Below are 17,526 nucleotides of genomic sequence, written 5' to 3' on the forward strand. Positions count from 1 at the left end.
CATCGTGATTTGATACACTTGGCAGTGTAGCTAGAGGAAGAGGAGGATCATCAGTAACATGGCAGTTTAAAACTTTGGCCACAATGCACGAAGAGCATTGGTAGGTAAGGCAGATAACCTGCACAGGCAATGAATGCAGCATCTCCTTTTGCCCATCCCGCCACTGTTTACACCGTGAACAATGACTTGCCTTCAAACAACAACACATCTCCCTGCCACCCAGCAGAAGATGAAACAACAGAAAGCAAACTGCAAGGCAAATATCACACAAAGCAGAGAGAAGCTGAGCATGAAAGCAGAAAACAAATACCAGCAGTACACCAGCAGGACACTCGGTTTAGCTGACCACCTAGGACTGCAGACCTTTTCCTGCACTCACAAATGAACGGGTACCTGATGTCTCCTACAGTATTGGCACCCACTAAGGAATATTCAAAATTAATTCCTCAATACTTAAAGAAAAAGGACCTAAACTCACTCTAACGAAGACTCCATCGATGTAACGTCCCTTTGCGTGATGAAAAGCACAGTTGGCTTTCTGACAGCCTACTGGCTGCTTCTCCCAGTAGCAGGGAATCTCACTGCGCTTTTTCTGAAGACAGAAAGAAAGACAAGCTCGTGATAACATGCACCTAAGGTTTGCAAAGAGATGCACAGTTCCAGGTCACGACAGCGATAGGGCTGTCACAATACAGTGCTGAAACATCATTCCAAAGGTCAGTTTATCACTCAAGTATAGTATTTCCGGGCATATTCACAAAGTTTGCAGAAGCTGTAACCACTATGCACGTTTAGCTTTGTCATCATTCAGTTTGAGAAGACAGGCACTCTCAGACATCAGTTTAGGGTGGGTTAAACTAATACACCTAGGATTATACTAGGATTATTCAGAGGGAAAAAGAACATCTTAAATTGCCTAGGTTAACTCTATCCAGAACTACTTCTTGGAGACGTCGTTCTTCTGCACCTTTAACTTTCCCCACTGCTTCCTAGCCCAGGCAGCTAGAACAGCATTATCTGAAGGACTCCGGGACACAAGAGACCTGATAGATCATTATCAAGCCTGCTCTCAGGAGGCTAGTACAGCCTGTTTATTACCCCCCTGCTCCAGCAGGTTTTAGCAGTCTAGTTAGCAGTTATTCTGCATCTGTTGAGAAAATACTGTCGGCATCTAATAAAAGAAAATCTTGCTAAGACGTACCTAAGGCATTGATTTTATTTCCCTCTCCTTCCTCCCACCCCCTCTCCTGGTAACAGAAACCAGTGTCATTTCAAAGCAAATGAATCTGTCCTGCAAAAGCACAATCAGCACACCTACGGCACTGAAAAATGCTTTTGTTGATTTATTTTGAGAACACATCTTTAGGCACTCACATCAATTTCCATGTGTCTGAATCATTCAGGCAGACATTCCTGAAACAACGACCCTCCTGCCACAGCGTGCAGACCGTCTCGTTCCCCAGAGCAGCTTCGCAGTGGCGGAAGGAACAGTTGTCTCCCTGTAACCAAAAGGAAACCAACAAGGAAAATATAGTACAGCCTCAAAAACGTCCGTGCTACTGCCTCAGGTTGCTACAATTGAATTCACAATCTAGCTGCTTATCACGTTAACCTTAAAAAAAAGAAACCTTAAAACCCTAACACCTTGTTAGAAACACTCTGTAACCAATACCATAGGCTCAGGCAAGGATCTCAGTGAAGTAGCATTTTTATTCACGATTGCAATGGCAGGCGTCCCACAAGCCACCTACTAGTTCCCTAACACAGTTTATATACATTTTTTTTTTTCCTCTTGATGACCGGGACCCTCCCCTGTTTCCCCATTGACTGGGTAATCCAGGTTCACAATCTATCCGGTGCTTCACAGAAAATACACAGCTGCTGGCCTGTTACAAGTCAATTTTCTTTTTTTCTTGACTGTTTTCCTCTTTGAGGTGGTAATGTTTCTTACACCGTGATTTCTACCCAATTGCTCTAAGGATTCTGGTTGTCTGCATTTTACAAGGTTGTCTGTTAAGCTTTCTTATCACTGTGAGCATATCTCAATACCACCTTCCTTCCCTCTAAACGATGTAACTGTGCAAAAATATTTTTATTCCCACAACCTCGATCCCCTTACCTATCCTCTTACCTATCCCCTTACCCTATCCACACCTGGATGCAGACCCCAACTGTCCACAAGCAGCTCCCAACCCCCCCCCCCCCATGAACTGGACCCCACCCCACCCAGATGCAGGCCCCAGGTCCCGGCCCCAGCCCCAACCCCCCAGACGCAGGCCCCAAAGGTGTACAACCAGCTCCCACCACCCCCCTCAAAGGGAGGCCCCAAAGCCCGCCAGAGGACCCTAGAGTGTACAAGCAGCTCCCAACCCCCCCGGCACAGACTCCAACCCCCCCCCCAAACACAGGCCCCAAAGGCATACAAGCAACTCCCCACCCTCCCCAGAGGCAGGCCCCAAAGGTGTACAAACAGCCGCAACCCCCCCCAAGACCCAGACCCTTACAGTGTACAAGCAGCTCCCAACTCCCCCAACGTGGCCACCTACAGCAGACAAGCACCTGTCACCCCCCCCCCCCCCCAGCTGCAGACCCCAAAGGTGTAGAAGCAGCTACAAACCCTGCACAAGGCAGGACCCTACAGTGTACAAGCAGCTCCGAAGCACCCCCCAGATGCAAGTCCCAAAGGTGTACAAGCAGCTCCCAACCCCCTCCAGATGCAGATCCCTATATTGTACAAGCAGCTCCCAACACCCCCCCAAATGCAAGCCCCTACTGTGTACAAGCAGCTCAGTGCACTGTGTACAAGCACCACAGGTCACCGGGGTGGGTTCTATGCTGCGCCCGGGGGCCCTCCGGGGGTCACAGGGGTGGGTCCTATGGGGCCCAGAATCTATCAGACTTCAGAATCTATCTGGTTATCACGTTAACCAAAGACCATTCTGCTTCCTCCTCCTACTCTACCCCTTCGTGAAAAAAATGGAAAAAAAAAGCCTGAAAATGGAGTCACTTCTTAAAAAAACACCTGATCATACGTGCAAGGCAATGATCAACTATGGCTACCAGTAACTGCTACAGAACGCAGTATGACGCGTTAAATAGCATGTTCCAGTCACTGTGGGTCTTCGAGTTCACCTACCTGGACAACCTCAGCAAAGTTATCGATCTTCAAAGACTTCCAGTGAACTTCTCCTGGAGGCCGAACCAACACTGAATCCGTGAATTAATGATAAAGGGGTAGGAAGAATTTGCCTCCTCACTTTGCCAAGGGAGCCTCTCATCCACAATTCAAACATAGGATGTGCTTTTAAACAGCTTATAACTAATGGAGGAAGCAAGTCCATTTGAATACTCTCTCAGACTGGAGACAGCCAGGGTTAGTTAGCTCTTCAAAAAATAAAAACCAAAAAAAAAAAACCCAACAAAACAAAACAAAAACAAAAAAAAACAGCGCATTTAGAGATGAACTCGTGATTCAAAGTGGCTGCAAAAATGAGGATCCATCTTCCACAGCCGGACAATTTAACTTTTTTTTTTTTTTTTTAATTTAAAATTCAGTATGTTCCAATCTCTGGTCTTCAAGATTTCTTCACCTATTAAGAAAAGACAAAAACCTTTCCCCGTCTTTATTACCTGTACAGCAAAAAATGCACCAGTGCATATAAATACACAAATGTGCATACGCATACACACATATGTGTTTAGACACACACGAGGAGTGAGTGATAGAAAGTTAGCGAGAGCGACAGTGGAAATCAGAATTTTTGCCTTTTTGATGCAGAGAGCGCGTAAAAACTCTCTCATTTTGAGGGAGCTAGAAAAAAATGGAGGATCTACAAAATATTTTGATGAGTATGCCTTCGAGGCCAATGCTTTATAACATGAATGATCTGGGGGCCAACACACAAATATGCATACATATGTACATGCATACAGGATAAACATATCTATACACACAAGCGTGCACAGTATATGTTGTATGGTATCCATATCGAGAACAACTCGTAGCCCTGATCAGACACGTAGAGTTGCAATCAATTAACAGCAGGAAGACAGCAGACCAAGGATACAGCAAGCTTTGAGAGGCAGGGCAATGCTCACTTTGCCAGTGGCATGGCTGCATGATACCAAGAATTTTGAATTAGTTTGATTTTTTGGAAGCAATTTGTTTTCTTTCTGCGCTGTAGCAAATACCGCAGGTTTGCCATCACGTGCTGTTCCCTAATCCATATATCCGTCATCATCCATTGCTGCAAGATCATGAAAGGTTAGAAAAGATGACTTAGGTCCAATTTAACAGCCAATGATTTTTCAATGACCAGAGCTGCAACAGATTTTATTTAGCCGCAAGCAGGTTTTTTTTTTCTGATGTGAAGTCAGATATTTTGATTTTTTTTTTTTTAAGACACTAAATGTCATAAAACCTGCAACCAGACCAGATAAAGTTCAAATTAGAGTGATTCTGAATCCTTTCATTAAAATGCTGCACATTTCTGTGCAAATTATTTCGGACTCTTCTGGACAAAAGCGGATGAAATAGTTCTTACAAATTAATAATAAAAGGTTGGAACCTTTTACTCACACAAACACTAGTGAATTTTCCAGGAAATATTTTTTTGGCAGGGAATTTTCCCAAATCTAAAGTAAAGAGAGGAAAAGTTGGGTTCTCATATTAGGTATTGGTTTTGACTGCTTGACAAAGGGAATAAAAACAGAAGTTAAGTGCAAGGTTTCCTTCTCTTCTTTAGTATCGACAGGAATCGTCACTTCTGACCTTTAGCACCTTCAGAAACACACTTAGTGCCATGCAGGTTCCTCTGCATCTACTTCTAAAAATTACTGGTGCTCCTTAGCATGGAAGTTGGACTTGAAATCTTTTCCAGACTGAGCTCTTTTGAATGCCCAAGGAGCTCATCATTTTGCTTGTTGCCTTCCATTTTCCTGAAGAGACCCAGAACGCTGTTCAGGATATGAACGGATCTGGTCTAAGGAATGGGAAGAAAGCAAAAACCAAGGATACCTCACAGCCCTAAATGCCATAAAAGCAGTCTCATTTTAAAAAAGATCTCAAAAGCTTTTTTTTTTTTTTTTTAACTGACATCTGCCAATATGGCGATCCAAGTGCTGAACAGAAACCAACTGAACTAGCCCCTGAAAGCCTGAATAAAAATGAGTAACTCTGGTGCACTCAGCAGGTCTGTAATTGAAGTTGGCAAGATTTTTAGATTTCTTTTTTCTCCAGGGTGCTAGTAAAGTTTTTGCGTTACGAGATTTTGAACTCTTTTTGTACAAAAGAATTACAGATGCACTACAGTCACGGTAGCTGGGGGTCTGGAAATACATGCCAACAAGTATCATAAACCATGCCTTTGCTGAAGGAAGATAAATAGTCCAAAGAAAATCTGTCTGGTTTGTTTTACAGGCTTGTCTTTCTCAGTATGGAACAAACTGACCTCCCTGGTCTAACTTTCCAGTTGGCTATTCTGCCTTTGTCCTGGAGAGAAGAGCAAGAAGGGAACAAAATATTTTTGCACTCCAAAGAATGCATTAGAGAAGGATTATCACACCTACCTAAGGGTACTTTCTTGTTTGTTTATAAAGCATAAAGTATTTCTCTTGGACAGTCTCTGTTGCTGGCCTGTTTTGTGCCTTCCATTTATAATAAAGATATTAAAGATGCTTACCCCGTTTCGGATTTTTTGTTTTGTTTTTTTTTAGAACAGTGTAAGCGGACAGTCGGATGACAAGCAAGAAAGAACACCATAAACTCCTTGCTCTGACCCTGCTTTTTAATCACCCAGCATCGCCCTGGCTGCAAAACAGTCCCCGCTGATTTACCTGCTTGTTAAAGCACCCCACGGGCTGAAAGTGTTGTGTGCTAGGTGTCAAATTATATTTAACGGTGCATAGGTAAACCATTCATCTTCCCATGGTCGAAGCACAGAACAGGCCAAGACGATGTGCTCAGATCTGAGCACGCCACTCTGCAGAGAATCAGTTTCAAGCCTAAGATGTTTCGCCCATCTCCCAGGCCCAGAGCGACAGCGACACCTTTACTCTGAAAGTCTGTGTTCTGCAAAGCCAGGAGGTGACCAATGACTCGACTGAGCGGTCTCCCCCAGCCACAAATGTCACAACCATGAGACACCTGGGACCACTGGAACGAGCTGCGAATAGCCCCGTTCTCCCTCCCAGGAAGAGCTGCTCCATCTTCTGCTCTTCTAAAGAGCCCTTAACATATCAAAGGAAGAGAGAGGTCCACAGAGCGGCTATTTCCTGCTTCCAGAGATCCTGTGCAAGACGGTTCTTGTGCTGCAGTTCCTGAAGAATTTCATGTGCATTAGCAGAACGAGAAAGTAAAGCTCTTAAGCAATTGCTAACCTGTTCTCAGTGCTCACAAGTCCCAAATCACTAATTTTACAGTACATATAAACCATGGCAGCTGGCACCTAGCACTGCACACGTTGGCAGTGTCGTCAGGAGCTAGAAAGTCAGGGGTGAGGGGATTAAGGGAAAACCACACATCAGTTTAGTAACTTGGCTCTCGTAGGATACTTCCTACTGCAGGAGTTTTAGCAAAGCCACTCAGAGGGACCTGCTGGTTAATTAAAATAGGACTTCTGCTGGAGCAGAAGATGGGAACCAACTGCATACTGCCAGTCTGTATCGACTTCCAATAAGACAGCGTTGGAAAAAGGTGCCTTCAACCGTCAGTAGCACAATAGCTCTGGTGATGTGTTAATTAAGGGCACTCTTACAGCTGAGTTTCTTCATAGCAGTATGTAGTTGAGAGTGTCCGAGTTTCCCAGGTAAGATTTATGTTTTCTCCTACCAAGCACCAGCTCAGTATGCAATGCTGTGTTAATAACACCCAAGCATGTAGATGTTAAACTGTAACTGCTTTTAAACCTATTTGTTGGTAAGAAAAGAGCTCAGTACACCACCTTCACAGGGCAAAAATCCACATGGAAGAGCAGAAAAACCCAGAAGAGCTTCCTGAACTTCACGTTACCAACAGCACCATCGGATTTAGATCCTGGCCTGGTGTTGTGGTTTAACCCGGCTGGCAGCTAAACACCACACAGCCGTTCGCTCACCCTCCCCCCTCCCTCTCTGGGATGGGGGAGAGAAACGGGAAAGTGAAGCCGGTGAGTTGAGATAAAGACAGTTTATTAAGACAGGAATATAATAATATAAGGAATATAAGGAATATAATAATAACAATAATAATAATAATAGTGATAATGATAATAGTATTAACAATAATAATGTGTAAGAAACAAGTGATGCACAATGCAATTGCTCACCACCCGCTGACCGATGCCCAGCCTATTCCCGAGCAGCCGGCCCCCCCACCCCGGCCAGCCACCCCTATATATTGTTTAGCATGACGCCAGATGGTATGGAATACCCCTTTGGCCGGTTTGGGTCAGCTGTCCTGGGTCTGTCCCCTCCCAGCTCCTGCTGCACCCCCAGCCTGCTCGCTGGCAGGACAGAGCGAGAAGCCGAAAAGTCCTTGGCCTGGTGTAAACACTGCTCTGCAGCAATTAAAACATCAGCATGTTATCAGCGCTCTTCTCATCCTAATCCAAAACATAGCACCCTACCAGCTACTATGAGCTACTTAACTCTGTCCTAACTGGAACCAGGACACCTGGCATCCAGGATGCACGGCCTGCAAGCACTGCTGCGATGTGGAAGTGCCAAGGCAGGTTTTTGGCCTGCCCTAAAACACTTTTTTTTTTTTTTAACCAACAATACAAAGAGTGTGCCAGGTATGCTGTAATGCCAGTGTGCCAGGTCAATAGAGGATATCCAAACAACAGAGGCGCTTGTCCTAATTTCTGGCGTGAAAACACTTTTACAGCATTCTTTTCACAAAGAAACCCCTCTCTAGCTTCTGCAATGCTCCAGGACCTGCTGCAGCTGCAGCGGCTGCGCTGGTACAACCCGCATCTTTGACAAATCTTTTCAACGGTTCTGCTTTACCTCGGCACAGTTGAGGTCACTCCTCTTCCTCTTCCAGCTGAGGAAGCAGCTTGCGGGCTCTGCCACACGGTCGGTGCAGAAGCGAAAGCTGGGAACACAGCAGTCAAACTCTCACTGCTAACGAAGCCACCAGGGCAGAGGGCTGACACAGACCCGCCAGAGGCGAACCGTACCTGCTCTCCCTCCCGGCTGCGAGGCTCGCCACAGCAGCCCCGACCCGAAGCGCTCACAATGCTTTGCTTGGTGATGTCACCGATGAGTCAGAGTCCCCAGATGAGCATCTGCCTTGCCACTCTTTAATGTTGGTGTTGTTTTTTGGTTGGTTGCTTGCTTGCTTTTGAAACTTATGTAGGTTATGGTAAACCTTCAGGTAAACCACAGATCAATGGGGAAGAAGTCCCACACGAGGGAAGGCCGTGCATTTCTTCCAGGCAATGGCGCATGCTTTAACATGCTGCATTCGACAAAGAAGCTCTCTCCATTTTGCGCAGTGGCAACAGGCACGACTGCAACACACGCACGTGTAGGCAGCACCTGCAGGTCCCAAACCGTTAACCAATTTTTAGATAGCACCAATTTTTTATGTAGTGGCTTTCCGTTCATCCATAACCCCTTTTTTCCTTTCTTTGTATCGGGTGGCTCTCCTCCATTGTTCTCTCTGTCATTTTCCTCCCCAGTGTCTGAGCAGGCACTGGGAATCGTTTCCAGAGGAAGGGTACTGCAGAAGCTACAACCTTTACTCTCAGGGAAAAGAGAGTATGTGAAAGAATACATACTTCCTTTCTTTTCCTTTTTTTTTTTTTAAGTCTCTGAAATCAACGCTGCGGCTTGGCAGCAAATAACTATGGGAGTAATGATGATTCCTCATCCTCACTGTAACGTTGTAGTTAATGTCATAAAGAAGCAATTTCCCCAGGCAGTGGCCATTTGAGATGGGAAGGGGCAGTAAGAGGAAGTTTTCCTTAGACTAGCTCTTCCCCCAGAACACCTCGCCATCCAGCAACAAATTCAATTCACCTGCTCCGCCTGATCAGTCAAACGTGCGTCCGACTCCAGGACACGCCACAGTGGTGGTTCTGACGTGCTTTGAGAATCACCTATCCGCAGAATATCTCGGGTTTGTACACTCAAATAACGCAGTCTTTTCGAAATAAGGCCCAGAGCTCACACTCCGAGTGCAGCCTAACAGCACCAGAGGGCCGGTAGGCTAAACATTCCCATCCTGGCAACAGGACTGACCCGGGCAACAGTAAGCATCCCTTCTGCACTTTCATCGTGAACATCAGCATAAGGAAACAGAGACCTCCTCGATCCAAGGTTTAAGAAACAAACACCAAGGTCACCCAAGCGGGTTGTTTTCAGCAAACTAACAGAGAAATTAAGGTGACAACCGCGTGCATCCAGAGTTAGTCAGATCCCGAAGGCAGTTCCTTTGGGAAACGCAGGAGCAGCGCGCCAGATGACGGCTACCTTACAGCGCACCCCTCAGAGGCACTGCTACGAAAGGAAGGCAGAAGGTTGGAACTCAAAATAACTCGCAAGGCGCCCGTTAAGGGGGAAGCTTTAATTTCCTGAGCAGAACCTCCCCCCTGAAGGCAGCCCAGGGACTCTTTGCTTCCCTAGGGAGACGGCAGGGACGGGGCAGGGCGGTGGGACGGAGGGACAGAGGGCCAGACGGACGGACAGACAGCCAGATGGATGGATAGACGGCCAGACGGACGGCCAGATGGCCCAAAAGGCCTGAGCAAGGGCTGAGGAGCAGCAGGGTAGGGCAGGGCAAGTGAACGTCTGCTTTGACACTCCTGACGTATTACTTCTCGGAGCGGCAGAACTGCGCTGGGTAGGCCCCACAGCAAGACTCGTATTTCTGTCCTTCCCTTTCAGGAAAGGATCTCCCACTTTGAATTTATTAATTTTCACGATGATGATACACAAATGGAAGTTTTGAAAAACTGAATGCTGATTAACAGATTTGTAGCACAGCCTGTGCATCAAAATTCATTTCTCTCCATTCAGGTAATCTTAGTTTCTGAGTTACAGTTACAGTCAAAATTTTTCTTCTTTGTTTTTTTTTTTTTTCTTTTGTGATCAGAAAATGAGGGGACTGGTTGTCCCAAGTCAGCCAGGGAACTTATCTTTGGTCGATGCACCAAGCAACTCAGCTCTCTTGGGGAAACTTAAATAGAACAGACAGATCTCCAAACGGATAAAAAAAATAAATCAAATGATAAACACCCAACCGACACATCTGATACCCCAGCTTATTGAACAGCACATGGGTTTAATCTACAGGCTCTGTCCAAAGCAGCAAGAAGTGACAGATTTAATCCAAACCAGTTGCCCGCTCTCACTCTCTGATCTGGAGATGTTATTTGACAAGCATGCATAGCAGTAACACTTGTAAACGCTGGGTTACTGCACCACAGCCCCAAATCCCTCACAGGCCCACTAAGATACTCTTACCGATTGATCCACAATAAACACTCCCAAAAAGATTCTCAACAAGCTAAACCCTGTTTAGAAAGAATCTGAGGAACCTGTCACTGCGGCAACAAAGGGCTGCAATTGCATGCAAAATCTCCAACACCCTCCTTAGCACCCTGCTAGCTCAAGGACTGTGTGGGGCTTCCGTGCCCTGAACGAGTCCACCCTGGCCACATAATGCAGATGTAATGGTCAAGAAAGCACATAGCGTTATCGAAACTTATCAGATCCACAGCTAAACGAAAAGCCCACGCTTCTATATTTCTCCTCCTTCTCCATTCACGGAAGGAAGAGACTGAAAACAAGCAGATTAGTGGTTTACATTTACAGTTAATGTGAAAAATGTTTATTTGTGAAATACATCACGTATTGTTTCAAGCTACAAAAAACTCTCTCCCACAAAGGAAGGACTTTTGTCCTCAGCATGCAACCCCAGTTACTATCTACCCCAACTTCCTATCTACCAGCGGGCCGCGTTCCCCTGGCACTCAGTCACTCCGCAGCACGGCAGCCACCTTTGTTCTAAGGATGGCAAATTCTACTTAGAAACGCTCTGTGGAAGAGTGATGTTGTCCCCTTTTAACATGATCCGGCCTGCAGCAAAGAGAAGGGAAAGAGGGGATTAGAGAGAGCCCAGAATCCGAGAATAATCTCATGTTTTCAGAAAGTATTTTGTGTGGTTGAGCAGGGTTTTGCCCATCACGCAGAGTCCTGTTCCTGCCAGCTGCCCCACACTCACAAGTCCCACGCCAGCCACCGTCCCCGTTCCAGCAGCACGCTCTCCCTGCTGAAAACCCCAGCACTGGGCGCACATCGTTGCTTCTGTCCACCAGCAGGTGGTAAATAAACACTGCCGCTACCGTGGCTCCCGGCTTTGACTCAGAGATCACAGCAAGTGTGAGAATCGCCCAGGGCCACCGGCTTTAGATGCAGCTGAAAGGAGCTGTGACCAGACTCCTCCAGCCAGTGCAGGCCGCCTGGTATTACACGTTTCAAAGACCAGAACTGGCCTCAGGCAGGGACAGATTCTCCTTCATCCAGCAAAATCAGCAGCTCAAAACTCATCAGGGACAGAGATGTAGCCAGTAATTGCTCACGGAACTTCAACATCAAGGCTCGTCACATGGTTGGTACCTCTCAGTGCTGCTACCTAGAAGGCTCACCCGGGCAGGTTTCAGACCGCGCGTCACTCGGGTTGCACAGACACACGACATACCCAGCTGTTTCCTTGATTTTGTCTTGGAGTGAATCTCCTCTGCGTCGTCCAGCACCGAATTCATGTACTCGTCAAAGCCCTAGAAAGCAGCAACAGTGGCAATTAGTTCAGCAACAACACAAACCATCATCAGCTTTGCTGACCCAGGCTGGACAATGAAGACTAATTGTTAGAGAAGTACGAATTTTTTTTCCCTTGTGCTAGTTTTTCTTGACAAGAGAAAATAGGATTGTGAATGAGGGAAAACAAACTAACGACGTAACGCGGGGTCGTGCTGATACTCACGATGATGCAGCCTTCTATCCGCATGTTCACTTGCTCGTAAAGCCACTCCTGGATCCTCGACAGTGGCAACAGGCACGACTGCAACTGTCCTGGTTCCAGTTAGGACAGAGTTAATTTTTCCTCATAGTAGCTGGTAGGGTGCTATGTTTTGGATTAGGATGAGAAGAGCGCTGATAACATGCTGATGTTTTAATTGTTGCAGAGCAGTGTTTACACCAGGCCAAGGACTTTTCGGCTTCTCGCTCTGTCCTGCCAGCGAGCAGGCTGGGGGTGCAGCAGGAGCTGGGAGGGGACAGACCCAGGACAGCTGACCCAAACCGGCCAAAGGGGTATTCCATACCATCTGGCGTCATGCTAAACAATATATAGGGGTGGCTGGCCGGGGTGGGGGGCCGGGCTGCTCGGGGATAGGCTGGGCATCGGTCAGCGGGTGGTGAGCAATTGCATTGTGCATCACTTGTTTCTTACACATTATTATTATTAATACTATTATCATTATCACTATTATTATTATTGTTATTATTATTTTCCTGTCTTAATAAACTGTCTTTATCTCAACTCACCGGCTTCACTTTCCCGTTTCTCTCCCCCATCCCAGAGAGGGAGGGGGGAGGGTGAGCGAACGGCTGTGTGGTGTTTAGCTGCCAGCCGGGTTAAACCACAACAGCCCTTTTGGCGCCCAACGTGGGGCTCGAAGGGTTGAGATATCGACAGATTTGACCAGAGTGTGTTAAACTAAAATTGGTATAAGTACTGGACCTGCTTAATAGTTGCTAGTCACGATGTTGATTGCCTTAATCTCCAGTCTGCTGTACCTGTATTCCAAATTGAGTTTTATGGTGCGTTACTTTCTGTATGTGCTCCCTGTTGCACTGTTTATCCTTTCCGGGCCCTGGTTTAAGATTGTTATGGTACTGTGCGGTGTAGCAATGGCTTATGAAATGATGAAATATCTGGTCACGACTCTAACCTGGTATTTGTACTCAGCACTGACGTCGACTCTATACTTTGGAACCCATATCTCGGAAACTATTAGCAATTACACCTATTGCCTGTTTTCGTTAGGGAGCCAATCTGTGAAGGGGACAGGGGAAGACATGTTTCCCTACCTGTTCACTCTCCCTTTCTACTTCACCACCACCCTCTTATCCCCCGAGCTAGTTACGGTGGTTCTCCGAGATGTTGAATATCCTTGGGATACTCAGACCAGCCTGCTCTTGTTGTTATGTCTCCTGAATGCGCTTCAGGTTTTGTGGAGGGTTAAACAACTACTCAGGAATCTCATCCGGAGATCTCTCTTGAGGCGGGATAGTTGCGAGTGGCAGGGAGTGTGGGAGGATATGGGCAGGTTTCTAGAGCAGTGGTCACCTCCAGTGTTTTGGACATTCACCCCTGAACAACTGCAAAATCCTAAAAAGCTGGCAGAATGCTTGAAAAAAAGGTGTCATGACTCTGGCAGTTCCAAAGTGACACAAATCACTGTAGCGTGCTGGGGTCTGGCTTGTGCCTATCGAGCTGCAATTGATGCTACTAGCAACCTAGCTCCAGCTCCTGCAGCCGCTCCAGCTCCAGCTCCTGCAGCTGCTCCAGTTCCAGCTCCTGCAGCCGCTCCAGCTCCAGCTCCTGCAGCCGCTCCAGCTCCTGCAGCCGTTCCGGCTCCTGCAGCCGCTCCAGCTCCAGCTCCCACAGCCACTCCAGCCCCTGCAGCCGCTCCAGCTCCAGCTCCTGCAGCAGCTCCAGCTCCTGCAGCTGCTCCCACTCCTGTGGCTGGGTCAGAGAAACGAGCTGTAGCAGTGCAAGTTGACCCCGCAGAGGGTATTCCAACCCCTGTGGCAGACCCTGTGTCTGGGTCAGAGAAACGAGCTGTAGCAGTGCAAGTTGACCCCGCAGAGGGTATTCCAACCCCTGTGGCAGACCCTGTGTCTGGGTCAGAGAAACGAGCTGTAGCAGTGCAAGTTGCCCCTGTAGACAAGGTGAAAAAATGGTATAGAGGCTCAGGTCGTTTACAACGCAAACAGTCTTCTGCTAAGTCTGGGCATACTGAAGACGAGGCTGGGCCATCAAAGGTGCAGGAGACTGAAGATGAGGATGGGGATGTCGAAAAATCAACAGTAACTACCCGGACTCTATACCAGCGTGAGCTACGAGATGTGCGAAAAGATTTTGGTCGCTGTATAGGTGAGCAGCTTGTCACCTGGCTGCTCCGGTGCTGGGACACCGGAGCCAATTATGTGGAATTAGAGGGCAAGGAAGCCAGGCGGCTGGGATCCCTTGCTAGGGACGCATGCATTGACAAAGCAATTGGAGATGGAGCACGATCTCGCAGCCTCTGGAGGCGTCTCCTGTCAGCTGTGCAGGAAAGGTATCCCTTCAAGGAAGAACTTGTATGTCTACCAGGCAAATGGACCACCATGGAGAAGGGAATTCAGTACCTGAGGGAATTGGCCGTACGGGAAGTAATTTATAAGGACCTAGACGACGCACAAACATCCGCAGATCCAGATGCAGTCCGGTGCACACTACCCATGTGGCGGAAGTTTGTACGGAGTGCACCATCATCATATGCCAGCTCATTGGCAATACTAGCCTGGAAAACGGAGGAGAATCCCACAGTGAATGAAGTGACTAAAATACTCCGGCAGTACGAAGGAAATCTCTCCTCTTCCCTAAAGGCCTGTGTCTCAGCTGTGGAGAAACTCTCTGAAGAGGTCCACCAACTTAAAGAGAATTTATCTTCCCCTCCACCTGAACGAACCAGTGTCCACCAGCTAAAAGAGAATGCTTTAGAGAAACTTTCTGAAAAGATCCACCAACTTGAAGAAAGATTATCTTCCCCTTCACCTGAACGAACCAGTGTCCACCAGCTAAAAGAGAATGCTTTGGAGAAACTTTCTGAAAAGATCCACCAACTTGAAGAAAGATTATCTTCCCCTTCACCTGAACGAACCAGTGTCCACCAGCTAAAAGAGAATGCTTTGGAGAAACTTTCTGAAAAGATCCACCAACTTGAAGAAAGATTATCTTCCCCTTCACCTGAACGAACCAGTGTCCACCAGCTAAAAGAGAATACCTTGGAGAAACTTTCTGAAGAGATCCACCAACTTAAAGAGAGTTTATTTTCCTCCCCACCTGTACAAACCAGTGTCTCAGCTATTAGGGGTAAACGTTCATCTATGCAAGGAAGACAATATGGTGGGCACACACACCGCGCCACCCTGTTGTTTTACCTACGTGACCATGGAGAGGACATGAGAAAATGGGATGGAAAATCTACTGTGACCCTAGAGGCACGGGTACGTGAATTGCAAAGGAAAACAATTGGGAAAAAGGAGTTCTCTGAAAGGTTTGCTGCTCCAACTTCCAGCAGGCAGTCCTTTAAACACAGAAATGAAGATTCTGACCAGGACTAGAGGGGCCCTGCCTCCAGCCAGGGGGAGGAAAGGGACAATCGAGTTTATTGGACTGTGTGGATTCGATGGCCTGGCACGTCAGACGCACAGAAGTATAAGGCTTTGGTAGACACCGGTGCACAATGTACTCTAATGCCATCAAGCTATAAAGGGCCAGAGCCCATCTGTATTTATGGTGTGACGGGGGGATCCCAGCAGTTAACTGTATTGGAGGCTGAAGTGAGTCTAACCGGTAATGAGTGGCAAAAGCACCGTATTGTGACTGGCCCAGATGCTGCGTGCATCCTTGGCATAGACTATCTTAGAAGAGGATATTTCAAGGACCCAAAAGGGTTCCGCTGGGCTTTTGGCATAGCTGCTTTGGAGACAGAGGACATTAAACAGTTGTCTACCTTGCCTGGTCTCTCAGAGGACCCTTCTGTTGTGGGGTTGCTGAGGGTTGAAGAACAGCAAGTGCCGATCGCTACCACAACTGTGCACCGGCGGCAATATCGCACCAACCGAGACTCCCTGAGTCCCATCCATAAGCTAATTCGTCAACTGGAGAGCCAAGGAGTGATCAGCAAGACTCATTCACCTTTTAATAGTCCCATATGGCCAGTGCGAAAGTCTAATGGTGAGTGGAGACTAACAGTGGACTATCGTGGCCTGAACGAAGTCACGCCACCACTGAGTGCTGCAGTGCCGGACATGCTAGAACTCCAGTATGAACTGGAATCAAAGGCAGCCAAGTGGTATGCCACAATTGATATCGCTAATGCATTTTTCTCCATCCCTCTAGCAGCACAGTGCAGGCCACAGTTTGCTTTCACTTGGAGGGGAGTCCAATATACTTGGAATCGGCTGCCCCAGGGGTGGAAACACAGCCCTACCATTTGCCATGGACTGATCCAGTCTGCGCTGGAGCAGGGGGAAGCTCCTGAACACCTGCAGTACATCGATGACATCATTGTGTGGGGTGACACTGCAGAAGAAGTTTTCGAGAAAGGGAAGAAAATAGTCCAAATCCTTCTGAAGGCTGGTTTTGCCATAAAACAGAATAAAGTTAAAGGACCTGCACGAGAGATCCAGTTTTTAGGAATAAAATGGCAAGATGGACGCCGTCAAATCCCAATGGATGTGATCAACAAAATAACAGCTATGTCTCCACCAACTAGCAAAAAAGAAACACAAACTTTCCTAGGTGTCGTGGGGTTTTGGAGAATGCATATTCCAAATTACAGTCTGATTGTAAACCCGCTCTACCAAGTAACCCGTAAGAAGAATGCTTTTGAATGGGGCCCTGAGCAACGACAAGCCTTTGAACAAATTAAGCAGGAAATAGTTCATGCAGTAGCCCTCGGGCCAGTCCGAACAGGACCAGATGTAAAGAATGTGCTCTACACCGCAGCCGGAGAGAATGGTCCCACCTGGAGCCTCTGGCAGAAAGAACCTGGGGAAACTCGAGGTCGACCCCTGGGGTTTTGGAGTCGGGGATACAGAGGATCTGAAGCCCGCTATACTCCAACTGAAAAGGAGATATTGGCAGCATATGAAGGAGTTCGATCTGCTTCGGAAGTGGTCGGTACTGAAGCGCAGCTCCTCCTGGCACCCCGACTGCCGGTACTAGGCTGGATGTTCAAAGGAAGGGTCCCCTCTACGCATCATGCAACTGATGCTACATGGAGCAAGTGGGTTGCACTGATTACTCAGCGGGCTCGAATAGGAAACCCCAGTCGCCCAGGAATCTTGGAGGTGATTATGGACTGGCCAGAAGGCAAATACTTTGGGATATCACCAGAGGAGGAGGTGGTTCGTGCTGAAGAAGCCCCCCTGTACAACAAGCTACCAGAAAATGAGAAGAAATATGCCTTGTTCACTGACGGGTCCTGTCGTATTGTGGGAAAGCATCGGAGATGGAAAGCTGCTGTATGGAGTCCTACACGACGAGTTGCAGAAGCTGCTGAGGGAGAAGGTGAATCGAGTCAGTTTGCAGAAGTAAAAGCCATTCAGCTGGCTTTAGATATTGCTGAACGAGAAAAGTGGCCAGTTCTCTATCTCTATACTGATTCATGGATGGTAGCAAATGCCCTGTGGGGGTGGTTACAGCAATGGAAGCAGAACAACTGGCAGCGCAGGGGCAAGCCCATCTGGGCTGCGGCATTG

The 17,526-nt window shown here is 47.4% G+C and overlaps 1 protein-coding gene across 1 annotated transcript; it reads right to left on the minus strand.

Annotated features, from left to right (window-relative positions):
* Positions 1-11,008: 11,008 nt before the first annotated feature.
* On the minus strand, positions 11,009-12,070 carry LOC308187312 (small nuclear ribonucleoprotein E-like; the record flags this gene model as incomplete). Its single annotated transcript, XM_080609483.1, has 3 exons — positions 11,009-11,064; positions 11,687-11,765; positions 11,972-12,070. Coding segments are annotated over 3 exons (234 nt in total), but the record flags the coding sequence as incomplete, so codon positions are not given.
* Between the last annotated feature and the right edge of the window lie 5,456 nt (positions 12,071-17,526).

This window comes from Anser brachyrhynchus (genome assembly GCF_964034855.1).
Source record: "Anser brachyrhynchus genome assembly, contig: SCAFFOLD_64, whole genome shotgun sequence".
NCBI classification, from domain to species: domain Eukaryota; kingdom Metazoa; phylum Chordata; class Aves; order Anseriformes; family Anatidae; genus Anser; species Anser brachyrhynchus.